The following is a 27,119-nucleotide window of genomic DNA, read 5'->3' as shown; positions in this document are numbered from 1 at the left end:
CCACATCTCACCCTTCCGTGTCCCACTTCCACTCCCCTCATCCAAGTGATCCTCCCCCACTGCTCCACCCCCAGGAACTGGATCCAATAGCGATGGCCATGTCCTGGCCACCTGGATGACAGATCTCTGAGGACTAGCGTGGGAGACACCTTCAGGTTTCTCACACACCTCACAGGTGTCCTTGCCTACGCGGTTGACAACTTTGGCGGCGGTGCCGCTAAAGACTGCAGTTTATGCCCCAGTGAAAGACGGGGTACCCTTTGTTGCCTTATTCCCGTAGGATTCGGATAAGGACAAGGAGTGGCTACTGCCCACATAGCTACCCCCCAGGCAGGGGTTTGGGGGTGTCCCCGGTGATACCAGAAATACACTGTAGGAACCTGTGCACATCTACACGAGCGTCGATGACAACTTGCCTGAGGACTACTACACAGACCACGAAAGGGGCTGTGGTACCGTGTGCATGGATGGGGTCTCCGCTGTGCGAACCTGGATCGCCATCTAGTCCAAGGAGGCGCTTCAGTTTGGAGCCGTTGCTGGCTGCTCCTCTCATTCCTCAGCCACTGCCCAGGGACATGTTGTTGGACATCCTTACGACCCTGAATACTTTGGTATTGGAGATACAACAGAGGCTTGCTGCTACTCCAATGAGGCCTCCGACTAGGGGCCCTTCCAAGCTGAAGCATAAGTCAAGGGACCCATCTGGCTGGAGATATCAGCCGACCCAGCCACCATCGCTTCGACTTTTGACCCAATGGTGGAGGAGCCTGCACACACAGCCCCCGGTACGGATACAGACTCTACTGAAACTCATACCGATGAGTATGAGTACTATGTAACAGCGGACGGGGAGCCGCTGGGTGCTGACGAGCCGCCAGGGCCTCGCCACGGATGAGGTCAGTTCCTTTCATGCCATGATCTCGAGGGCCTCTGCTCTCTTCAATTTGGTACCAGAGGATAGTTTCCTCGAGCAGCACCGGGAGTCCAGACAGAAGACCATAATGTCAATTACTCTTCTGGATCATGCCTGGGGGGAGGGTCTGGCTCTGATGAAGACGCCAAGTACCACTGCCGCAAACAGCGACAGGCTCAAAAAGAAATATAGGGTTCTGGACTTCGCCCTCAGGTGCTTGAGGTCGCAGCCTTCTGCAAACTCTGGGGTATCTGCGGCCGCAAGGAAGCATTTGTCAAACCCTTCCTCTTCCGCCATGGGGCCTCCAGACCAGGTTAGGAAGAAGCTTGATGCTATGGGAAAGTGCATCATTTACACCGCTGCCTCCACTGTCAAGGCTGCTAATGCTCTGGCCATCTTATCCCGCTATGATGGGGAGCTGTGGTATAAGCTTAGGCTCATTTCGGACTTCCTGCCAGAGGACAAGAAGGTCGAGGCCATGGCTCTGTTCCAGGAAGGTGAGCTGGCTTCGGATTGTGGCACTGGACATCGCGGATACCGGTTACTGCCAGATGGCAACACAATGTCCCTCCGACAACAAGGCTGACTGAAGGCCACTAATCTCAGGGCGGCGGTGGATTGCTCTGTGCGTAATGCACATTGATTTGAACTTTATTAGTTGTTTTATTGGCAGCCAGTGTAGCTTTTTCGGAGCTGGTGTGATGTGTTCTCTTTGCTGCAGTTTGAGGAGGAGTCTGGCTGCCGCATTTTGAATATGTTGGAGTTTTTTTTAGAAGTTGCTCTGGCATGGCTAGGTATAGGCTGTTGGCATAGTCTACTGTGGACATGATGAGAGCCATGATGGTGAGCATTTTGTGGGTTTTGAGAGGAATGGTAGGATCCTTTTTTACTGCACGTAGGAGGAAGAAGCATTTCTTGATTAGAGTGTTTACTTGTGGCTCTAGAGTTAGTTTGTTGTCCATCAGGACCTCCAGGTTTTTTACTAACATCGAAGGGGCTGGTGCTGTACCAAGTTCTGTTGGCCAATGGATGTACTGATTGTTTTCTCCGTTTTTAGAGATGATTATTATTTCTGTTTTGCCTGGGTTGAGTTTGAGGTAGTTTGAGTTCATCCAGCTGTAGATTTCATGAAGGCAGGTCTTTAGTGTTGTCTTTTCATCTTGTGTGTCCTGTATTTTTTAGACTATTTGTGTGTCGTCAGCGTAATTGTAGCATGTGAAGCCATGTCTTTTAATGATCTTGATTAGTTGAGCCAGGTAAATGTTGAATAGTAACGGGGAGAAGGATGATCCTTGCGGTACTCCACAGGTGGATTGTGTTGATTTGAATTTGAAAGGTTTGGTCCATATGGTTTCTGTTCTGTTTGTTAGAAAGGATTTAATCCATAATAAGGCTAGGTCGGTGATTTCAATTTCATCCAATCTCCTGATGAGGATGTCGTGGTTAACAGTTGAATGCTGCGGAGAGATCTAGAAGTATCAGAGCGGTACTTTTATCTGAGTCTGCGTTTGCCTTTAGATCATCCCACATTGAGGGAAGTGGTGTTTCCGTTCCTCTCATTGGTCTGAAACCTACTTGTGCCTGGTCTAATGGGTGATGTTCTTATATGAATTCTTGGATTATTCTATAGATGTATGCTTCCAGTAGTTTCGCTGGGTACAAGATGTTGGAGATAGGTCTGTAAATTGGTGAGGTCCTCCACGTTTCCTGCTGTGTCCTTGAGGAGCGGCTTGATCTATGCTGATTTGAAGGATTGGGGCACTTTCCCTGTTGAGATTGAGTGGTTGAAGAGGTTTCTGTAGTAATCCATTGGTGTTACTTGGTTGAGGATTGATTTGTATATGTTTGGTGGGCAGGGATCCATGGGGGAACCTGTTCTGTTGCTTTTGTTTACCAGTTTGACAAATGTCTACACTGATATTTGTGGGAAGCTTCAGAGTTTGGTCGGGTGTTCCTCGTACGAGTGGGTGGGTTGCATATTGCGGTCACATGTTCTGCTTTTTATGGTCTGTTGGATGGTGATGATTTTGTTTTTGAAGTGGTCTGCCAGGTCATTGCATAGTCTCTTTGATGGTATCGGTGTTGTTGCAGCCAGGGGGATTTTTTATTTAGTTAATGATTTTAAACAGTTCTTTTTGGGTGTTTGGTGCTTTGATGAGCCTTTTGTCAAAATATTTCCTTTTGGCTTTTTGGATTTTCTTTTTGTACAGGCGGATTTATTGTTGGAATTGGAATTTCTTTGCACTGTCGTTTTTGATCCTCCATTCGAGTTCAAGTTTTCGGTTCTTCCTTTTCATAGCGCTGAGTAGCGGGATAAACCATTTTGCTGTTGCCCATTTGCGTGATGGGGTAAAAGTTTTTCTTTGGCAATCTCGTCTATTGTTGTCATAATCCGGTTGTGAAGTAGTTCTATTTTTTTGTCCAGGTAAGCTTTGTCTATAGTTGTTGCTTGTGGTTTGCTGATTTTCATTAGTTCAGTTAGGTTGCCATTTTTTTATGGTCTTTTCATGCTAGTCGGCAGATTGTCCTGTTGCTCGATTATTGGTGTGGCCAGCCTGATTACGAAAGGGATGATGGGAAGGATTGCTCCATAGGATCTGAATTGGTAGTGAAGATTATTCTTGGCAAAGATTGAGTCTAGTGTATGTCCTGCCGTGTGGGTTGCTCCTTTGACTAGTTGATGTAATTTCATCGTTTCCAGTTGTTTGGCTAATGATTTTCATGTGGCTGTGGTTTCTTCATCAAACTAGATGTCAGGATCAAGTGACACAGGTGACAAGATGTCACAAGATATCACTGATCAAGTGATTCAGGTGTCAACCATATTGATCTGTGGATGCGTTGCCTGTAACAGCATCTTCTTATAGTCTGTGCATGCATGTCACATGTTTTGTGATTGATGGTGAGTGGTTAGGGCCTGTGCATTGCTCCCATGCATGATTCCTGATAGGAGTCTGGGTTACATGTGCAGGTTGTCTGTATGTATACCATGATGGATTCATATAAATAGCGACCTGAGTACATGCCATGACAACTGCCGGTATCCTTTCCCTTAGTTGCAGTTTAACAATGCCATTCCATGTATGGCAGTGGTCTTCATACCTTTTACATGACGGACACCCCAGGAGCTCGATTTGGTGTTTGTGGACCATGCACCTAGTCATTTGCCACTCCCTCAGGCCACACAAAGGGGGTCTGCGGTTGGCCAGGCTATTCAGAATTGCAGAGTGTCATGGGGGGACGACTATGCTTGTGTAACATTATACTGTGTGGTTTTACTTTGCATGCACAGTAACCTTGGTCATTGGTGATTTTGATGACTGTCATCTTCACCCTTTTCCCCTGACTCTAGCCCCCCCCCCCACAGGCATACTTTGGACACCTCTAGGTAGTCCTGCCCCTGTTGACCACCCATAGATAATGTGGGATGTTGCATTGTGGTACCTGTAGTCCAGTGTTTGTAGCTGGCCTGTTGGGGTAACATCTCTTGGCCATTTACTGCTGCATTGTGAGGCATGTCCTACTCCTGTGGGTTGCAGTCTGTCATGTGTGGGTGGGTCCTGCATGTACAGGGCCTTGTCAGGGCATGCAAACTCTATTTGTGTTAGAATCCGCCCTGTTCCTCCTTCCTTCATATTGCATGTTGCTTGTACTGCAAGGTTAGTGTGATGGAACATGTACTCGCCCAATATCCAGGTTCGTTGGACTCTGTGCCCCTTCATGTATGCCACCAGTGTGCTGTTCCGCAGGACCATGGCATCATGGGTCGATCCTGGGAAGCGGGCACAGCAGGATGTGATAAGATGGTGAGGTCTGGATCACAAGTGACCTGGCCCTTGAGTGAGTGGAACTGCTTGCGATTCCAGTAGACCTCTGATGCCTGGGGTGCCACCAACTCTACATGGGTAAAGTCCAGGGATACTAGCACATTGGGCATGTGTGCCACAGCGTAAAATCATTCCTTTTTGACATTCATCTGTGCCGGGTTGGTGGGTAGGGCGATATGCCATGACACATGGTGTAAGAGTGCGTCCAGCACCTGACTGAGCACATTTGAGAATGGGGGCTGGGAGATGCCATGCAGTGTGCCCACAGTGTGCTGGAATGTGCCCGTCGCAAGGAAGTGCAGGACAGACACCAGCGTCACCAGCGCTGGTATGGCTGTCCTAATGTTGATCTTGTTTGCTATTTCAGTTCATCGATTGTCTCCCTGTTCAGCCGGTACAGGTTGAGTATCTGGCGGTCTATGAGGGTCCATGCTGAGGCACTGACTTGAGGTAAGGGCGCTCACCTTGCATGGCGTCTCCTTCTCCTCATCTTCTCTGCTACATGTTTCCTGTGTTGGTCCTCCAACCCCAACAGCTCAATGTTCAGCTGGAGCAGCTGCATGTTGATGTGCGCACACACACACACACACACACACACCAGTGGTGTGTTTGGGGAAGGTGTCGCACTTTTGTACCCTTCTTGTGTGCATTGGGTGCCCCTGTGTCTTCGTTTGCATCACCTGTATGCATTTACCTGCTGCTTTCATGTGGAGGTATCCCTGCCTTGCTTTTACTGGTATTACCGGCAAGAAATGTCTGTGTTACCACCATTTCCCAACTAGTAATGCGCCAGTAATACCTTTGTGCCAGTACTACCAGAAATGGTTATACTGTTGTCAGATTTACTGTTGCCAGACTTTCCAGCGTCAGTATTACTGGCACAGGAAATACCAGCAATGTTATTGCTGCCAACTCGTTATTCGCTGGTACGGTAAAAGTGGCGGCAACCGGAATTGCTGTAGGTTTTACTGCATACTCGTAATGAGCCCCACATTCTCGATGTGGAGCTACTTCAAAAGATGTGGAATGTCTGAAGAGGATTGTATTCAACAGGAAGTGAATTACTGTAGGTAAGTAGTTTTCTCTTTTATTTCAGAAAATACCTAAAATGTGTTTGTGGTGCCTTAAAAGCAAGAGTACCACATTGTTTGTTCTGCAATTTTGTGTGCATAAAGGTTCCAGAGCAGTTGTTTGTTGTGACACCCCTTACCTTATTCTCTCCAATATCGAGCACATACCAGACACCTGATCACTAATTTCAGGAACAGTAACACACTTTGAAGCCTGAATCTTAGATCTTATTAAAAAAAATCAGATTTTAACAAGTGACTTTCTTTTCTTTCTTTCTTTTTTCTGCTTTCATCTGATCTCAGGGAGAAGACAGCTTATCAGAGAAGGTAATGCTAACTAAATTGTCAAGATCCTAACTTCTACCTCCTTGTCTATTGCCTTTCAGTTTCTGCTCTGTCTAGTAGCATGCATAACCTGCTGGTCTATAAAAGAGTCACATAACCTATATTCAAATTAGTGGTCTGTCCATCTTATTGACGACTGATAAGAAATGCTTCCATCTTATGTTGGGATGGGAAACTGCTCCGTCAAGCTGCCATGTTTTCGCTTCATGCATTCACATAAGGTTCTATGTTCTTTTTCCGACAGAATTTCTTCACTGAATTGTTTATTATACAATTTGGGCAGTACTCCCCATGACTCCCTTCCCCTTCATTACTGCCCCTACCCCAGACCCCTCCCTGCCCCTTCTTATACCTTTCCCCACAATTCCTTTAAGAATCTGATGAAAATTCGAAGTAATTACTTTATGGTGAAGTACCACAAAGTAATTACTGTCGGCAAAAGAATGCAATATCTACATACAACTATAAATTCACATCATTGATTTTGTCCTTCTCTTATCCAGCACCATTTTTAAAGCTTACCTTTGGTTTTTGGCCCACGCTCCTTTTTCCAAGCTCCAACCAATGTCAATTGTAGATTGCTCTACAGTATTATCAAATTTATTTTCACTTCTGGTGAACAGATCTTCAGCACTTTTATTGCTTTCAAAAGCAACCAGACAGCTTCTCTTTGATTTTTCTTGCAATACAAAAGTTAATGTAAAAAGTGTCTGGTAAATTATTATCTATAACTGCAGATAACCAATGGTTGGCTGATGTCTCTGTGGCAGACCTTAGGTTATGTTTGGGTTATTCCAATTACGTCATGACACAGCTTATTTTTGTATTCCGAGATTCTCACGTCTTGTTCTTGCAATCAGTGTGATTGTAATGCCATGCACTATTTCAGTTAAGTTCCAAAAGATTTGACCAAAAAAATCCCACTCAATAAATGCATGCCAAATAACTTACAGGTCATTTAAGTCCTATATCAGGTATGGTATTTCAGTTGGCATGGCAGTTAGTACGAGTCGGATGAGTGCATACCCTTTTTCTTCTAAACCCAGCCTATACAAAAGTTTGGTAAGACTTTCCCCTCTTTGGTCAGCTGACTTGCAATGTCTAGATACTTTTGTTCAGTTGGATTTCTTCCTCCCACCAATTCCCCATCTTAGATGTATCCTTCAAGTGCTGTGCTGTCTTTGGAAACGTTTTCATCTACCAGTCGGGGAACTTTAATACAGCGTCTGCTCTGATCAGTTTTGTTGGGTTCCATGACTCTGGAATTGATGTCCTGAGTTGTGTATACATGACCTCAGTGCCTTTTGTCAGTTCGCTCAGATCCTACTTTGTAATCCCACAGCTTGTACATTTTGACCTACATCATGTCTCCTTCAACAGTCTTGGGATTTAAGCCATGCAAATATTGAACAGGCTGCTATGTTTTTTAACACTCTGTATAAGAGCAGATACATTCTTAACATGTCCTGGCTTCATCTGAGCCTTCATCCTGTAAAGGAAAAAAATCCAGATCACAGAGGAGTCCAACAAGCTGGAGGCATCTCACCCCCTTAAGGTAGCCGAGAAGAAACATAAGAAAAATGATGTGCCTTAACAACCTGGCACTGGTGGCTTCCTCCCCTGCACTGATGGTGTAATAAGGGCCTGTTACGCCTTTTAAGGCTAATGGAGAACTCCCTTCAGCCAACCACTGCATGGCCCTGAGCTCATTCCAAGCCTTAGATGTTTTGGTTACTGTTCCCTGTTCTTGCCATGCAAGTCTACCTTCCAGTGTGGTTGCCCAGCGCCGTTCTGTGTCGCTCTCTGTCAAGATGAACAGCAGGCTTGAAATTTGTCCCCAGATCGAAATGTCTGTTCAAATTTGCGCAGAATGGCCAATGAAGTGGGGGTGACCATGAACCTTTTGGCATTGAGTGCCACAAAGAAGACCAAGTAGTCAAGGTCTCAGAGGAATTTTATGAGCAGGCTGTGGACTTGTTAGATTGGCTTTGGCGATGGGACTCCAGTGGCTGAGGCACATCCCCCAATCTGAAGTTCACACACCTAATCATTGTGGGCGGGTCGTAGAGCATAGACAAGACAATTGAATGGCTGCACCCTAGGTCTCTAAATTTAAACATGACCTGATGGACATCCCTGAGCAGGGCAATTCTCATGAGTCTTTCTTCCCCATCAATCTGGATATTTCACACTCTGTTAGATCTATCGGTTTAAAGCATTCCTCATCTCTCTATGTCAGTAACAATCTGTCCAGGAAACGCGGACTCACCTTTGCACGATATATTCCTTTCCACTTATCCTACTCCTGAGAGTCTGGCATTTCAGGTCTCCACTGTGGGTGCAAAGGCTGATTCTAATGGATGACACGGCGGCCACATATTAACGCACCACAGAGTGAGTGTACAGTTGCTGCCTCTGTGCAGGAAGGCAATGCTTCTGTGGTTCAGAGCCTGATGAACAAGGTCTTCCTGTCCACAGCCTATATGGCCCGGATGGAGAATGTTGTTGTGAACACCCGCAGCAGGTGTTCCTTGGTCTTTTACGATATTCTTAAAGTTGACTCCTGAACAGTGCTCTTTCTTTATTATTCACGCTGCTATCTCGTTTTTTCATTACCAGTTTAATCTATACTAGTTTGTTGTTCCTAAGTGACAGTTGAATTTTGTTTGCAAGTTTCTCATTGCAGCACAGTTTGAGCTCTTGCATTCCTACCTGTTAATGTTGCTCAACTTTTCTGTTTTGCCATCGCTTCTGTGCAGTGAGTAAATGAGCTTTAAAGACTCCATAACACATTTTATCTAAGGATAAGGTGACATTGCGGGTCAGACCATCCTTCCTTCCTAAGGCAATGTTGAACTTTCATCTTCCTTAGAAGTTCCATCTCCTGGTTTTCCTCCCTCTGACTCTTCCTTCTGAGGCTGAGGAAAGGTTTCATAGTCTTGTGCCCAAGAGGGCTTTTTGTTTTAATGTCTCTCAGAGAAGGGAAGTCAGAAAGGAGAAACATCTCTTTGTAATTGTTGCCACTGCTCGTGTGGACACGACTGTTACCAAGCTGACCCTTTCCAGATGGACTGTTCTCTGTGTCTGAGTGCTATGATCTATCCCACAATAGAAATGCTCACATGTTTTAGGTCTAACCAGAGGCCAAGCAGCTACCCCTGCGGAGCAGAGAGATGCCCCTTTTGTAGACATCTTTCTAATGTATTTCTTTCTCCCACAGAGTCCTAATCTGTGATCTCTATATTCCAGCACAGTTACTCTTCAAAACTTCAAACACATTTATGCCACCAGGGTGCAGGGCTCTGCGTCATCTCTGCTGAACACCTCGCCACAGATATGACTGTGTGGCCAGCATATATTAAGGTTCTGCCCCCACGTGACCTTAATGACTCTGCTTGCTTCAGGAAACAGCGCTTCATTAGAAGTTTCTTTTTTTGCGACATGCCGAATCTGACAAACACATCAAGGTTTCATCCTTGCATTGACTGCGGCCATCAAATGTCTATTTCCAACCCCGGCATGATTTGTTAATACTGTTTGGGGAAGGACAGGGGACACAGGACTGAAGCACCGCAAGTGGTCATGCTCAACCGGCTGTTCCTCCAAGCATCATTCTTCTTCTTCATCATAGAACTGAAGTCACCACTCTGGGGACTCCTCTGAAAAAAGGCACCACAGCTACCTTTCCCAGCTTAATCCTCCACACTGGAGGAATGGGCGGCCTTTTGGCTAGAGATGCAGGATGTTTTTGCCAAGGCCCCAGGGAAGACTCCTTTGGCCTCGGTTCTGAAACTGCCACCAGAGCCCACTGTGGTCTGGCGATCCGGCAGAGACCCTGCGAAACACAGTGATTGTAAGCCTGTATATTTTGTCCCGACTCATACAGGAAAAGACCTGTCTCTACACCTCACCGTTCCATCTTCAGATGATGAACCTACAGCGAGAGCTTCACTCTTCATGGCACCGCTGGTGCTAAGACTCCTTGTGAATACGCCCCATTTCCTAGGAGTACATTTATGGAAGAATTTTTTTGGGCGTAGAAGGTGATCCCATCCCCTTTGGGCTCAGACCTTTGGGCCCCAGGGAGGTCAGGGATTTCCCTGAGGAGTTCTTTAATAAGGGAGGGGAGTTAATGGACCGTGCCGCTGACTTACAAGAGACAAGTGGACTTCACACACCTCCAGAGCCGGACATGCTTCCTGCACCAACTCAAGACTTCATTTTTGTACCTGATGGCCAAGATGGTAGATAACTTGTGGTTTGGTTACCCTTATAGACTCAATGTCCAATTTGAGCTGATGGACATTCTTGATGAAGGCCCGCAAAGGGGGGACCCTACTGCTTTTTAACCTGGCAGTAGAGGTCCAAGTCCTCAAGTTGTGGATGAAGCCAGCTGTGGTTCCGACTGTGGATTGGGACATAGCAGAAAAGCGTTGTCTGGCTGGCACCTTCCAACACGGCTTTCCTTTCCTTGCATGCCTCACTTGAAAGCCTTGTCGTTCAAGCTGCCAAAGCTAATCAAAAGACTTCCTCCTTTCCATCCTCAATGGGAATGTAAAAGGCTGGATGCCTAGGGGAGGATCATTTTTGTCTCAAGCAGTCTGGGCCTGAGGTTCATTACCTGTACCCTGGAGAAATTCGCTTTTGGTCTCTGGCCTGCGGCTTCAGCCACTATAGAGCCTGCCGGAGAGATGAGAGCGTGCTTTGAGTCCCTGGTCAATGATTGCAGGGAAGCATCCTGCCAAATCCTGCAATCGGGCCTGGGCGTGGCTGATTGTAGTGCACGCGCCATGGCCACACAAACTGTGGTGAGGAGGTACTTCTGGATGTTGACCTCGGGTTTCGCCCTCTATGTCCAGGATCAACTCCTCCATATGCCGTTTGACAGAAACAACCTGTTTGGGGCTGTTAAAAAAAGATTTTCTTTTTGCTGCTTTCCCTCCATAAACATCAATGAGCACCCAACTGTCTGCTATTGTTTTGAGCCGGTTCTGACTTTCTGTAGGCCAGTGAAGTCTTTTTAATTTCATTGGCATTTGTAAGTTCATCTGTTTTGGGTGCACTGGTCACTCCCTATGGCTAACCGTGTAGCAGAACTCTGTTCAACATATTCAAATCCTCTGTTTTGTTTTCCCTGTACACATCACCTTCTGTGAAGTGTGGTAGGGGCACTTTCTGTCCATGTATCGTTATTTGTAACTTTCTGGTTACAAACATGTGCCCGGGATGGGTTGGTGGAAGTGTATACTTTTAATTACTATTTTCTTTTTTACAGTATTGTGCACAATTGCATTTGACTGCATAATGCCATTTAGTACCATATACTCTAAAAAGGCCTTTCCACCAGATTTCTGTCTGTTCTTTGACCATCTTGTACTTTGGCCTTATTGCTGTTCTCCCCGGGTCCAGATTCCTTTATATATGGTCAACCCTTTCCTGCGGAAAGCTCCATCTTTCATGGGCAGAGTGTGTGTGGCCGTATGTGAGGACTAGGACTGTATGGTGCCAGTCTGCATCTATGCCAGTGTTTGTGTTTTGTTGGGCAGATGTGTTGGCCAGAGACTGTCCAGAATTGGACAGCCCCTACCAGTTTGAATGTTGCAGATACTTGCCATTTGTGAGCGTGAGGCGACTCCAGCTCGAGTCCTGGATAAAAAGACTCCTACATCCATTCATCAGATCTTTGTTGTAGCCAAGATCCCTCCAAAGAGGAGCATCCTTCTGAAGACTCGAAACTTGTTAGAAGCCAGCCATCAGCGCTTTCTTCAACCGTCCCGGCAAAGCCCTGATCTTTTGCTCATTTACAGAATGCCTTCATCTGTGGTTCGACCCCTGTACTTTGGTAACAACCAGTCTCATACCCTGCTTAAGGTTGCTGCTGTCGGAAGATTTCTGAAGGATCCCTGAACCATCCTGTGGGTTAACCAGCTTTGAATTGGGCTACCTCACTGCATCAGTCATCGTCCCAAGTTTTCCCTTGGGACTCCTCATATCTTTGCTGTATGGAACAATTGACATTTTCCTGAAATTGCAGGTCTCCACCATGAAAAGGGGCCTTGCAGGACCAGTTTCTTTGTTTCCACCACAAGGGTCGACTGCCACCATTTCTTTTGAGTGGCCATCGCTGATCGCCCCCTGTCCTGGGAGCTCTCTGAGGTCGTTGCAGGAGTGGTGGTTCTTTCTTTAGTCCAGTAGAGGTGTTCTGCTGTCCAGTACCGATCGATCTGATCACGCAACGGAAAACTATCCAGACCCAAAACCTGATCCCGAAAGGGACCTCTGCAAACAAGACCCCTGGACTATCTCCAATGGAGCGGAGGTGCGAAAAAAGGCTGCCCACCATTTTCAGGATCTTCTATGGTAGTCCCTGAGTGAATAGGAGTACAGGGAATGAGTAAACATATCTGTCCCCCCCCCATCTCCATAGGGTTTAACCAGTATAAAGTTCTTATCCTACCTCTCCCTTTCCTGACCGTGAACGGTGGTGTTCTGGTCAGGTATCCTCACCTTGGCTTCCTCTAAGGTGGTTGGATTGGGAGAGGGTCGACTAAGGACTTTTCATCAATAGTTATCTAACTTTGGGAGACTTAAAAAACTGCCTGTTGGCTTTGCAACTCTTGTTCAGACTGTTAAAAGGACTTCTAGCTTTCTGAGGAGAACTACATTCGGTCTTGTGACTCTGGGGCACAAGGCCCCATATTTTCTACATAGGGAAGGACTTTTAAAGGTGGTGCCTTCATTTGTAACGCTTTGTATGGTATTTCTAACACTTATTTTCAAGATATTAGTTCTATAACTGATTATTACTTATCTCATTCTTTTTATTCACTTCATTTCCTACTTAAGAGTATTCCACACTATCTGTGTTCTAAAAATGAAGTGTTTGTGCACTTCAAAGAGCACACCAAAGCGAGCGTATCTAGAATAGTAGTAAATGTTTGTGTTACTTACCTGTGGTGTTTCATTGCTAAGAGATTGTCTGAGACCTAAATAAATAACTGTATTTGTATACATTCTGCCTTACTTGTATTAAGAGTGCTCTGTGTGTACTCAACTGAACCTTCCAATACTCACAATATCTAATTGTCTAAGCTTTGCAGAGTGGCCTTTCAGAATCTGCACACAGGGCTGATTCTGAAAGTCCATTTTAACAAGCTAAAACTGATGAGTCCCTCCGAACGTTCCAGTCCTCGAGGGCAACAGCCAAGTCCCTGGGTCTTGCGCATCAGCAGAAGCAGTCTGTTGCCCCCATAAGTGGAGGGAGACGTTTTGGACCCTTTCCCTCCTATGCCCATGGGAGCAGGGGACAGGCTCCCTTGGGCAAACATTTGTAACACTGCTAGAGGCAGAGGCCAAGGTGCTCAAAGAGGTGGTGTGTCTGCCTCTACAGTGCCCTCAGCAGGCCCAGGTGAGAAGCCCCTCTGAAACAGACTTGCGCCATACTACAGTAGGAGGGAATACTTCCCTGTTCGGCATGGAATGGTGTCTCGCCACATCCAATGCCTGGACCGTACAGGTTGTTCACCAGCAATATTGCCTCCCTTTTTCTCAACACCCACATCTGGCCACTGTCTGCCTCCAGACCCTCTTCTGTTGAACGAGCCTAGTCAGCTTCTGACAAAGGGTACAATAGAATAGGTGTGCTGATCAGAACGAGGTAGGTCCTCACTCTGTTTTCTGATTCCAAAGAAAGACTGAGGCTTACATCCTACTCTCTGATGCTCTTAAACCTGTATCGATGCAAGGACAAGTTCAAGATGGTTAGGCTGGCCCAGATCTTCCAAGCTCATGGCCTGCAGTACTGTCTGCTGTCGCTAGATCTCCAGGATGTCTACTTACATTGGCCAATCAATATAATGCACAGTAAGTACCTGAGATACATAGTGAGCTATTGCCCCTATCAGTTTGCAGTCCCGCTGTTCAGTCTTTCCTTGGCACCCAAGCTGTCAGTGCTGGCTGCTCGCCTTAGGATGGAAGGCATTCATGTTTTTCCCCTACCTGGATTAAATCATGATATGATCGATATGATATGATAGTTTATTTATATGGCGCCTATACACAATGTGTTTCAAAGCGCTTCAAGGCAAGGGATGGAACAAGGGAAAATACAACCACATTCTTACAGGCCATGAACAGTAAGGATGTGAAATTAACTATCGTACTCGGCCTGATGACATTTCAGATAGTGCAAGAGCTACTCAGAAATTGCTCCCCAGATCAGGATGTCGTTATATCTGTTAGGTTTGTGCAGCCTGTTGCACAGCCTGGCCTTCTTCTTGAATTTCAAGAAGTCTCAGGTTTTGCCATCACACCCCATCCGATTTATTGGTGCAGTCCTGGACACTTGACTGTGGCTGAATTTAGTGTCAACATTCCTAGTGTCAACGGCGGTTACCGGCACCTTTTCCGGACCAGGTCACTCCTATTCTGCTGGTAGGGCTGTGAACTACCGGCAGGCCTGACCTGCCGGTAGTTCAGGCCCCTACCGGCAAAGTTTTCACTGAAGCACTGGCACCGTTCCCAACGGTGCCAGTGCTTCAGTGTTCCCATTCCCGTTCCACGGCAATGGCAATTTACTGTTCCTCCCCGTACATAATAGGTAAGCCGAGGTTGCCGGTAGACTGCCGGAGCTACCGGCGGCCTACCGGCAACCTCATAATGAGGGCCTCAGTGTTGACTGCTCAGCTACCTTACCTTCATTGAGTTTTGGCTAACCTCTGAGACTTCTCTGTTTACCATAAATAGGGTGGCCTCCCAAATCCTCCCACCAGGGCTGATTTTGGAAATTCATCTTAACAGCTGGTCTCCCTCCATCACCAGGATGTTTACTTCCATGTGGCGATCGACAGGAAACACGATGTATGTGAGAGCCAAAGTGGGGAACTGTCACTGCCAGTTCTATGTACTGCCGTTCAGCCTTTCTTTGGTACCCAGGGTTTTCACCATGCTGCTGGCAGTGGTAGAATTTCGCCTCAGAAGGGAGAGCATTCATGTTTTTCCCTACCTGGATGACTGGTTTGTCAACCCCACTCACCAGACCAAGCTTCGGCACATGTGTACCAGAAGTCCACCATATTGCACAGCTTGGGCTTCTCCCTGTACTTCAGGAAGTCTCGGATTTCGCTGTGCCAGTACCTCCAATTCATCAGAGCAGTCTTGGACACTTCCCTGGGCCCAACCTTCCCAACCGAGGACAGAGTGACGAACATTTATGAGATGGTACACGTCTTCTGGATATAAGAAAAGGTTCCAGCCTCAGCTTTTCTGCACTTGCTGGGTCTTATGGGATCCTGCATCCTTGCAGTGCCAGAAGCTTGGTTAGGCATGATGTCTCTCCAGTGGTTTCTGTGCTCATAATGGTCTCAGTTTCAAGGACGGACTTCAGATCACCTTCTGGCCTCGATGAGGTTGTCCCTGAAAGACAGCTCTGAGAGGGGTGTTTTTCTGACAAATCTCACCCCTAATAACTCTGGTTACTGATGAGTGTCTGAAAGGCTAAGGCACTCACCTCCAAGACCTAACAATGAGCACCCTGTCATCCCCATCAGTGTGCCAGGAGCACTTCAATTTGCTGCAGTAGAGAGCGATCAGGCTAGCCCTAGTCATTTTCCTACCCATTATAGAAGGCAAGGCCGTACTGGTCCTGATGGCCAACACAGTAGCCATGCATTACCTCAGCAAGCAGGGAGGTGTGGGCTCCTTGCCTTTGTGCAGAGAAGAAATTTGATTGTGGTTCTGGTCTTTGGAGAATAGCATGTTTCTGACAGCGGATCACCTGGCCGGCAAGGAGAACAGGTTGGCAGATGTTCTGGGCAGACAGTATTCAACTTCCATGAGTGGGAGCTCTGCCAAGAGGTCCTGGAGGAGATTTAATCACAATGGGGTACCCAGAGGATCTCTACTTCTAGTGTAAACAGGAAGAGTGACTGGTTCTGTTCCAGGGAATTCCATTGTCCGCGAGCTCTGGGGGTCACCTTGACAGTTGAGTGGGACTTCGACCCGCTCTATGTGTTCTCTCTGATCCATGTCATACCACTGGTTCTCAGGAGAGTACACCTGTTCGGTCTAAAATGATCTTGATTGCTTGCGATTTGGCCCGGAGGAGGTTGTACCCGGAATTGTTTAACATATTCATCTGCCCTCTCTGGGGCCTGCCGCAGAGAAAATACATGCTCTCCCGCTTGGACAGGGGGACGAGGTCTTACACCCAAACCTCAGCCTGACCCTTCATGCATGGCTACTAGAACGTTGAGGTATAAGGAATGGGATTTGTCGAAAAACGTTCTCGACCGGCTCCTCTCTGCTAGAAGGTCTGCCACCAAATCAATCTATGCCTTCAGGTTGCAAAGGTTTTTGACTTGGTGCTAGAAGAGGGATTTGGCACTGTGAAATGGTATCTTGCTGCCATTTCGGTTTTCAAGAGATCCTCCGAGCAAGGCTCTTTTTTCATGATCCCCATGGTCATGCAATTCCTGTGGGGTCATTGTAATATGTTCTCCCATGCACGTTTGTTGTTCCGGCATGGGATTTGAATTTAGTGTTAACATTCCTAATGGGCTCTATTTTGAGCCCCTTCATTTCTGTTCTTTAAGATTTCTCACCCTTAAGGTGAATATTCCTGGATGCTATCTCTTCTGAGAGGTGAATGAGTGAGATACAGGTGTTATCTGTTCATCCTCCCTACTTGAGTTTTCTCCAACGAGAAGGTGAGATTGAGAGTGTGATCATCCTTCTTCCCGAAGGTGGTCTCAGATTTCCATCCCTCTCAAAAGATCTATCGTCCCATCTTTTTTTCCTCCACCTCATCCTTCTAAATCAGGCGAGCTTTTTCATCAGCTAGACCTGGTGCAGGCCCTCTGGTACTATGTCTCTCAAATGAGAGAGGCAAGGAAAGATGACCAGCTTTTTGTTGGTTACGCTGGTCGACGTGCTGGAAGCACTGTGACCACTCACATACTGCAAGACTCTCAGGAAGAAGAAAAATCTTACCAAACCTGGATTACCAGTATTTAATAACAACATAGGTAAGAAAATCATAAACAGTCTATTGATTGTAGAAAAATATATTAAATGTATTATTTTTGCAACTCATTTATTAAGAAATTACTTTTAATTTCTAGAAAGCCATCACAGATGCACATAAACACTAATATATGTGGTGAATAATCGAACCATAGAAATAAATAAAGGAGGAAATGCCTTCACCACAAACACCTTATGTGATACTTTAAACCATAATAAAAAGTCACAATCACAAAAAATGTATACTAACTAAATAACATCAAACGAAGCTGCCTGCACTATTATAAGTGCATGAAGGAACATGAGAGATCAATTCTCATGTTACAGATCCAACATGTTTCTGTCATACTGTCCGTAATGCTGACATTCTTCAGGAATTTCAGACTTGGCAGCGTTCATAGAGATGGCATACATCTACCGTCCATCAGGAGTAATTCATCCACATTTTCAATGAGATGAACTGGACATTCAATAGCATTCTAGTATTTTGCATATGTCTACAAGAAAGACGGAAGAAAAATGTTGGTATCAATTAATCATGCTGACACAATGTCAGTGTAAATAGGCGTAACTGTAAGCACATTCTATAGCCCCTACAACACAGAAGGTTACCTTGCAGTCCTTCTTTTGTGTCTATACGTGTTTTCATTACAGCTTGCCACTAATCGGATACTCTTGATCCAAATTCGACCTCACAAGAATTCAACACAACATTGGAATCCCTCAACCTGCCGTATAGTACATAGCACATCTACACAGTTAGTTCACTGACAACAGGGAACCCTGTTGAATCAACTCACTCACTCGTTTGATATGCCACTTGAGCAATCTTAGCGTTTCACAATGAAGATGATTGAGGTTGATACCAGAATGAAGGAGAGTGCAGACTACAATCTATGTTAAAAAAGACAGACACAAAAATACATCAATTTCAATTGCAGGCAAAGAATACCAGTGTAGTCCAATGGAAGCACACAGTACCCATGAAATAACAATGTAGGAACCCCCCGTGGTGCCACACTTACTTTACGGAGGGCAGCTGTGTCCACAAATGACAACCGGCGAGAAGTGGGATTTCTCCATACATAATAAGGCCTGCTTCTCGGGGGGCTACTTAAATATGCACCCGGTGGACGTCCTACGAGAGCATGCAAGTTGGGGGAAAGAAAATCCGTCCCAAAAGCAGTTAACTATGAATCACTGACAAATGTCGGCTCTGGTCCCCTCTTAAGACGTCTGGACAGCTGACTTTGTTACCGCCTTCTCTGGTCTTCTTGGCAGAGTGCATCTTGGGAACTCTCGACTTTGGGATAGTCTAGTATCTTTAGTTCCAGTGGCACCAGTACCTTACAGTTCCCATAGTATGCATTTAAATTGAGGTTAGTGATGTACTAGACATCCTAGGGGATCCCGGGAGGATAGCTCAGGGGCAACACGTTTGTCTTGGAAGCAAGACAACACATAGCAACAAAGGTTTGAATCCCGGTCTCTTGCTTAGAAACTGGTCTCTGGTATTAAGCGCGTTATAAAAGAACAATTATAATAATAATAATTATTATAATCCTAATCCTCTGTGTTCCTTCTCAAGGGCCGGCATCACAGAGCAGGTGGTTTGCACCTGGCTCACATAGTGCCCAAAACCCCTCACCCAGCCTCAAGCATGGGGTTTCGAAACAGTACCCAAGGTACACCACTGTTGAGTCCTGCTCCGTCAATGAGTTCCTGGTCCGGGCCAAATGCTCCATGCACATTTGTTGCATTCATAGCAAGCTGCTTCTGTGGCTGATTTTCTTTCCCCCAATAATCTTGCTCCCATAGGAGGGCAGCACTAAGTGCCCTCCCTTCTTTCTCATAGGAGGCATTTACTTCTATGTGATACTATTGTCTCATCATGTTCAATGTTAACTGCATAACCCAGGATGAAGGTGCGGTGAGGGATTTAGGGGGTTTCTGGGGGTTCTTCTGTTGACCACTTCAAGGAATTGTCACAGTGCTGGTGGCTTCCCCAGCCCAACAGAAATTCCTGATCACTGTATAGTTTACTCTATTGCAACCAAAATGACTGGTTGTTGTGCCTGGACCATCAGGATGCCTATTTGCATGACCCAATCCACCCAAAACATCAGAGGTTCCTAATGGCCATGGTGGGGATCAACAGTATCAGTTTGCAGCCCCACTCTTTCCACTGTCCCCCGGAATGGGCCAGATCTTGATGGACAAAAGGCAGCTATGTACTGCCTAAGAAAGAAAGGTGGTGTGGGTGTCCCTGCCTTCATGTAACAGTGGTGTGGCCCAGGAAAATGATGTGTCTTTTTCAGATGTTCATCTGGTGTGGAAAGAGAATGTTACGTTGGATGCGTTGAGCTGACAACTGACCTTTTTCACAAATAGAAGCTCAGCCAAGAGCTCTTGAAGGGGTTCTTTACTTTGTGGGAGACTCCTCAGGTGGACCTGTTTGCTTCCAGTCTCATCAGGTAGTGAAAGTTGTTTTGGTCTATGTATTGTTCCCCGAGAGGGGCCTTCGGGAAACTCTGATTATTGATTAAGCATTCTTTCTCTATTACTCGTTCCCACCTATATCTCCCCCATCATGTTGGTACTTAGAAGATTGAGGAAGATTGGGTTCATCTTGACCCAGGAGTATGTGGTACATGGACCTCCTAAATATGTCCATGTGTGAACCTTGGAGACTCCTAAAACAAAGAGTAGATTCGAAACGCTTGAATCTTCATGCATGTCTGTTGAATTATGTCTTGGATACCATGTTAATGATCTATACCTGCTGGTGGCTTATGTTCTTCAACTGGTGCTGGTGTGAGGGCCTTAATCCATTGACCTGGTTTCAGACCTGTGTCTTGGAATGTTTCTGTTTGCACATGCTAAAGAAGGCTTAAGATTGGCAGTGACGGGCTGTTTACCGGGTATCAAAGTTTTTAAAAGGACGTCTAATCAGGTTCGTTCTTATCCATTAGTACTGTTAAATCGTTTCTGAAAAGGTTGACCAATGTCTTTCTACCATGCCAATCTGTTGTTCTGGGGTGAGAATAAAATCAAATTTAATATTAACTTTCTTCAGCGCAGCTCTCTATGAACTGCCTGCTAACTAACATTTAAATGGCCCTTTCCTGGTTGCTATCACCTTGGAGATGCCACCATGCTGAAGCATTTAATTGTATATAAAACCATGATCAGGATTATATTATTTTCGTGGAAGATGTGGCATGTGGGACAGTTGGCAGTAATCCTCCCAACTCAAATCTTGTGCCTCCTCATACATTGGTATTACAATCAAATAATCGCTGCAGCAATATACGGGAAGACCTTTGTCAAAGATGTATGTATATATTTATTTGTATTTCCAAACAAAAAGTTCAGCCCGTAGCAGGGCAAAACCAATGGATTGCACTCCACAAAGCAGCTGAATCAGGAAACTCCAGTCGTCAGCAAAATGAAGGGCTCAGACGGCAAAGACAGTTAGCACCAAATGTCCTTTATTTAATCAAAAGTGCATCAGAGAGGAGGACCTGAAGAGCACGACGACGCGTGTCGCGGTCCTCCGACCGCTTGATCACGTAAGTAGCTTATGTATATTTGTATGTATATATTTTTATAAAGCGCCGGTAGCCCGAGGGCATCGGGGCGCTTCAACATTACAACATATAAGAGAAGAAAGCAGGCATAAAGAGACGCGAAACAGTTGGCATGGAAGACCTGACAGCCACTAGCGCTAGAGATCTTATCTGAAGAGGAGTGTCTTCATCCGTTTCCTAAGTACAAGGTGGAGAAAATAGTCTTGTTTTGTCAAAAACCAATAGACTTAAACTACTGTCTAAATGTAGCTGTGATTGTAAACTCCTGTAAAGGGACATCCAACCCTAAACGCGTTCTCAAGGAGTAAACCTTTAAGTTTACAATGTTACTCTGACTTTCCTTTTGATAGCACTACATTTAATGAGCTGGCAGTTTGTGTATGCGAAAAACGAACTCGATGTCCACACGAGGGCAGTGTTGTATAGCAATTTTACATTATTCTAAAAGAAGTGCCTCTTACATTGTTGTGTAATACATTTGTTTTACATTCTTTTAAGCTCTGTAAAGAAGTAACTTCCATGGTATACATTTCAGGTTTTTGTCGGTGTTGCTGCTTTTAGGTTTTGCCTGATAGTACACCAAGATGTTTGCTTCTCTGGGTGGGCACCTGCTTGGAGTGGTGTTGTATTTAAAGTCCCTTTTTGCAGTTCGGCATTGTATTCTAAAAGATGGATTATGTTTTGTCCCTTCTGCTCTAGGAAAAACGCATCCTCCAGATGTCCTCGCAGGAAATGGATGAGACAGGTGATCGACCACTGAAAATCCCTAAAGAGGTCTGGCTATTAGTGGATCACCTATTTAAATATGCCTGCCACCAGGTGAGTGAAACAAGGCAACCACTGCAAATCCTGCGAGATAAATGCATGTTGAAGAGGCCTGGGCAGAACATTTAGGAGATGCAACCATTGTGATAAAGGTGTCCGATGAAGTGAGAACTGAGGTACCCACACAGGGATGGGATATTCCATTTGATAGGGAAGATATTTTAGAATTTAGCAAGAAAACCAGTAATTCCCGTGCACCGGGTCCAGATGGACTCACTAATGTGATGCTTAAGGCATCGATGGATCAATGGGAAAAAAACCTACCGCCCTATCGATTTAGCAAAGACTTTCGATAGTGGCGATAGAGATTTACTGTGGAAGAAAATGGAAGCCTGGGGTGCCCCTTAGACTTGCTCCATGCAATAAAGGCCCTGTATATTCGACCAGCTTGCAAGTTCGATTAAATCTTTCATGGGATCTATTAAAAGATATAGGAACACACAGGGGTTTGAAATAGGCTTGTCCCTTAGCCCCGGCATTATTGTATTTTTATCTGATCTGAGTACTTTCCTGGGTGGTGAAACTGCTTTACCACCTAAAATGAACGAAAAGAAAGTAAGCTGGCTGCTGTATGCTGATGACTTGGGCTTGATTGACCAGACTCCCATCAGCCTACAGCGCCAGCTGAAACGCCTACAGGATTATGGAACACATAATGGGCTAGCTATTAACATGACTAAATCTAGAATAATGTGTACTAGTTCAATGAAAGGCAAGTTTAAGACCTCTTTTTCGTAGACTTTGGGTGATGAATCAATTAAACGAGTGCAAGATCTACGTTATTTGGGTGTGTGCTTAAACTCAAGCTTGAATGATAGCTCGCGTGTGAGTTAAGAGCAAAGGCGAAAAGTGTAGCCGCCCAAGGAGCAACCGTGAATAAGAAATACAGGAAATGTACGATTATGCCGGCCTTCATATTTTATAAACAAAAATCAGTTCTGATACTTACCCATGGAGCAGAAACATCTTTCAGCCTATCATGAGAAACCTGGGCAGTTTTGGAAGCACTTTTCTGGAAGAAGGCATTGTTATTACCAAGGGGAGTAGCTATTCAGTTAATTAGGTCTGAATTGGGGCTACTATCCTAATATGCTATAATAGACTGGAAGATCTTATGCCTATTCCGGAAATGTATAATGAAAGAGGTACCTATTCATTTTGAAATTTTCAAGAAAGAACCGGGCAATCTGTCAGAATGGGTAATTGAGCAATGTTTATCCAATTGTAGAGCTATCCTCGACAGTTTAGAGATTACAGAGGAAGAGTCCATATCTAATGCTGTAAAAATTAAATGATGGTGTCAAGCTTGGATCAATACTCAGGACGGTAGGAAAAAATAAAAGTTATTCAATCTAATAAATCATGAAACTTAGGCTTTTAATGTGTTATCTAAATTCCTGAGCAAGTTCACGAGTACTTATCACCAAATGTAATCTTTGCGTTTCCGCTTGAATTTATACCCAACCAACGAAGTATTAAAATCTTGTGAGAAGGTGGGAAGAGTTAATAACAGTTGTAGACTTTGTCTTGATAGTAAAGAAATAGAAACAATTAAACATATTGTAATGTTTTGCCCCAGACTCACAAGTTTGAGAACACAATGTGTGGGTACATTTGTTGAGGACAAAGGAACACTGACTGCTGAAGAGCGGTGGACTATATTGTTGTATGGTGAAGAATTTGCCCTGGTATTTTCCTTGATAATGTTTCTAGATGCATCATTGAAAGTACTGTCTGAAAGAAAAGCATAGAAGTGCATTAGATGAGTGAGTGGAAGAGAGAGACATTTTTATTAAATCAAATGAAAAAATAATGACTGTTATTGAATGCAGGTATCATAATGAATTGTATAACTTTTAGTATAATTTTGTATTTTTATGTATTTCATAAAAGCAAAAATGTCTTTGTATGGTATTATGGAATTTTAAGTAATAAGTGAAAGGTTTGTAATAAACCAACCATTTAATTTAAAAAATAAATGTATGCTGTGTCCCTGTGAAGCGTTCTCCTTATCTTTGGTTTTGTTCATGTTAATGTTAAAGGACATTTTTACCGCGCACTATCACCACTGGAGTTGTCCCTGGCGCTGTGGCGGATCTGCAAAGGAAAGTGGGTGGGATGAGTTAGTGATACTGAGCGGGAAAAGTGCAAGAGAGCAGTGATGTGCTGTTGGCAGCTTCAGTTCGGTTAGCACTGTTCGCTGAGCTTTGGGGTGCTTTTCGGTTGGTAGCGGTCGTGGTCTGTTGTGCAAAGTGATGTGTGATTCGTTTTGTTGTTGCAGTGTAGTGAAGTTTGTGTGGTTTGCTGTGCTTTAGGGGTGTGGTTGTGTTTGGTTAGAGTTTGAGAGGTGTATGCAGAATGGTGAGATTGTTGATGGGTTTGTTAGTGGCTTCGCTATCTAGATGTGATACATGCTAATTTCCAAATTCTTTCTAGATGTGGCACATGAATAGCTCCACATTTCTATCTAGATGCAGCACTGGCTAATATTCACAATCCTTTATAGATGTGACGCAAGCTAATATTCACAATTATATCTAAATGTGGCACTGGCTAACATTCACAATCCTGTCTAGAAGAGACGCAAGCTAATATTTACAATTATATCTAAATGTGGCACAGGCCAACATTCACAATCCTGCCTAGAAGCTACGCAAGCCAACATTTACAGTCCTGCCTAGATGTGACGCAAGCTGATATTCACAATTATATCTAAATGTGGCACTGGCTAACATTCACAATCCTGTCTAGGTGTGAAGCAAGCTAATATTCACAATTATATCTCAGTGTGGCCTCGGCTAATATTCACAGTTCTATCTAGTTGTTAAGCTGGTTAGTATTAACGGCCTGGCGTGCTATGTTCTGAGGGTAGGTGGAGAGGCAGGGCTTCCGGAGTACAGTGATTCCTCTACTCCCCACCCAGGCCACACCTACCTTGATGGTCGCTGCTGGTTGATGGCTGGCCCTGGCCTCCCCTGCTGACACCTGCAGACAGTCTGGAGCTGCTTCTGTAGGAGCCACCCTTTGCCTTGGGGCCCTTAGCCGCAGGGGCTGCACGGGCAGAGGGCTCCCCTGGCAGCGTGTGTTAAGAACAGCGATTAACCAATCCAGGAGGAGGATGGGAGGGAGGAGGGAACGGGGCCGGGTCTGGAGGGAAAGCAGAGGGAGGAAATTTCAAATGCACACAGAGCGCTGAATTTAACAAATTAACCCACGAAAAACCAGGCAAATGGTTGGAGTGCCTTGGCAGGCACACACTTACCTGCGAGATGGGACCGGCAGAGTGCAGGATCAGTGGCTGTGCAGGGCCTACGGCCTCGCTCACACTGTTTGGTCAATTGACCAATCAGGAGGGGGTGGGAGGGAGGAGGGAACAGGGCCGGGTCTGGAGGGGAATTGGGGGGGGGGGGGAGATTTCAAATGCGCACAGAGAGCTGAATTTTACAAACCTGGGAGATGGGACCGTGTGATGAAGTCGTGGTTAATAACTCTTGAATGGGCATAAATGTGGACTTGAATGCTTTAATTCCACAGTATGCTGATGCTTTACAAGGTGAGAAGCACTTCAGGAGGTGCCTTTTTCTAATATGAAGGCTGCTTTGTTTTGGTTGCCAGGTGACCAGCGAGGAGCCAAGGGAGGCAGAAAGTGACAGTTATGAGTGGGCGTACTAACGTAGAAGTGGAAGGAGAGTTTATTTTGTTTTTCCTGATCGTTGCGCCGTTGCGCTGAGGAACCTTGGTTCGGGTTAGATAATGAAAGTGCTATTGCGCTGAGGAAACCTTGGTTTGTGTTATATAATGAAAGTGCCGTTGCGCTGAGGAAACCTTGGTTCGTGTTATATAATGAAAGCACCATTGCGCTGAGGAAGGTGGCGACTTGTTGAAAGCCCGACCGTTCGTTGGCAGACAGCGTTTTGGTTACAGAGCCCAGCAGCTGAAGAAGTGCGGGGCTGTGAGGAGGAGCTCGGAGTCGGAGGCATGTCTCCCGGCCCTCCGACTCAAAGAGAGAGGGTCGCCTCCGCGATCAGCTGGCTTCCAACTGGAGGCTGTTCGGAGCTGGATCGCGTATGCCAGGAGGAGGAGAGGTGAAAGGGGCTGGGTCAGCGATTCGCTGACTGAAGGGAAGGTGCGTCCTGAAAAGAAAGCAGGAGAGAGAGCTCTGAGCGTCCACGGAGTACCGTATCAGGATACCTGGTAGAGGCCTTCACTAATAAGGTATGTGAGCCTGCGATAGAAGAGTGAAAGGGAGAGTCCCTTCCCAAGCTGCATACAGCAGGAAGAGGCGTGCTTAGAGAAGCAGAGAGTTTATTTCTTCTTCCTTCTACTAAAACTTAGCCTTACGAACAGAGGTTTACGTCTATATGCGAGGGGAGAGTGTATTCCCAATATTAGGTGGCACTGTGCATACTCACACAACCAATTGTAAACCAGTGACCAGACGTTATTGGAAAAGGACTAAATAAAAAGAAAGGTGCTGAAAGGAAACAGAAAACCAAGAAGAGAAAAGAGAAAGAGGAGAACAACTTGAGACAGTGTTGTATTGAAAGAAAGAAAGTAATTACACAAAATTGGAAAAGAGACTGATACCGAAGGTGAAAATGTGACTGATCCGACATTGAGTTACTTCAAGACCACTTACCTGTACATAATTTCTGCCAAAGAAGTCGGGTGGAGAAGCTTTCTGAAGGTTCTGCAGAAAAGACGTATCCTTTTTCCTATAAAAGAAAGAAATAAATAAATCTCCATATTAAAAAAAGAAAAGTGTTGGGTAGAAATAATTCCCACGAAAATTACTCTCTGGCTGCGTGTCTTTATTATTGCATAGAAGCGGCTATCTTACAGACCGGCAATGTGTAAATGTTTTGTACTTTCAATTAATAGCACAACCTGTGATGCAGGAAAATCACCTCACACCAGAAAAGCTTACTTCCTATTTTTGTATGCTAGGAACACTGCTTTTAGAACATGCCATTGCTTTTGAACTGTGACCTGCCACTTTTGAAGATCTTGGATTGCAAGACCCGCAAGGTTTGCAGAAAGCCCATGTTTGTGCACGACGTGTATAAGCCCTCTTTCAATGGATTGAATTCTCTTAAAGATTCCTCTGTGGGAGAAGAATTCATAGAAAGAACATTACTGGTAAGTCATTTATTTGTCTGGTGCTTGGGTCCAGGCCATAACCTTGAGGAGTGCAGCTCCTGCCAATCCATACGACCGAAGGCAGTCAAGGAATTTGTTGTAGGGGTCTTTGCTGCTCTCCAGAGTTTGGAAGATGCCATCCAAGCCTACAGCTTCATTGCAGCCAGAGGATTCTCATCCCTGAGAATAGGGGGAGAAGAAGGGTAAGATGAAATAGAGCAGGGGGTCCAACGCTCCAAGTGACTAGTCTTCTAGTCCACTACTCTTCCTCATCCTCAAAGATGCACCATTGCTACTCCTATTCCAGGGAGTAGCCTCAAACTCTGTGTAATCACCATCCTCTCTGGGTAAGGTACTGTCGATTCAAGCTCTTCTTCTCCAGGGCAGT

The 27,119-nt window shown here is 45.3% G+C and overlaps 1 protein-coding gene across 3 annotated transcripts in view; it reads left to right on the top strand.

Annotated features, from left to right (window-relative positions):
* The window catches only part of OCRL (OCRL inositol polyphosphate-5-phosphatase), a 1,330,750-nt gene that overhangs the window by 1,029,605 nt on the left and 274,026 nt on the right, over positions 1-27,119 (top strand). For 2 of the 3 annotated variants that reach the window (XM_069612981.1, XM_069612979.1), the window contains 2 exons: positions 6,114-6,137; positions 21,467-21,586. In XM_069612981.1, the coding sequence (XP_069469082.1) occupies positions 6,114-6,137; positions 21,467-21,586 (144 nt within the window). The remainder of the gene's footprint in view (positions 1-6,113; positions 6,138-21,466; positions 21,587-27,119) is intronic. The other variant, XM_069612980.1, reaches the window with a different exon arrangement.

This window comes from Ambystoma mexicanum, chromosome 5p (assembly GCF_040938575.1).
Source record: "Ambystoma mexicanum isolate Mex_15411 chromosome 5p, UKY_AmexF1_1, whole genome shotgun sequence".
NCBI lineage: Eukaryota > Metazoa > Chordata > Amphibia > Caudata > Ambystomatidae > Ambystoma > Ambystoma mexicanum.
The sequence above is the reverse complement of the archived record's forward strand: the minus strand, read 5'-3'. Positions and strand labels throughout refer to the sequence as shown.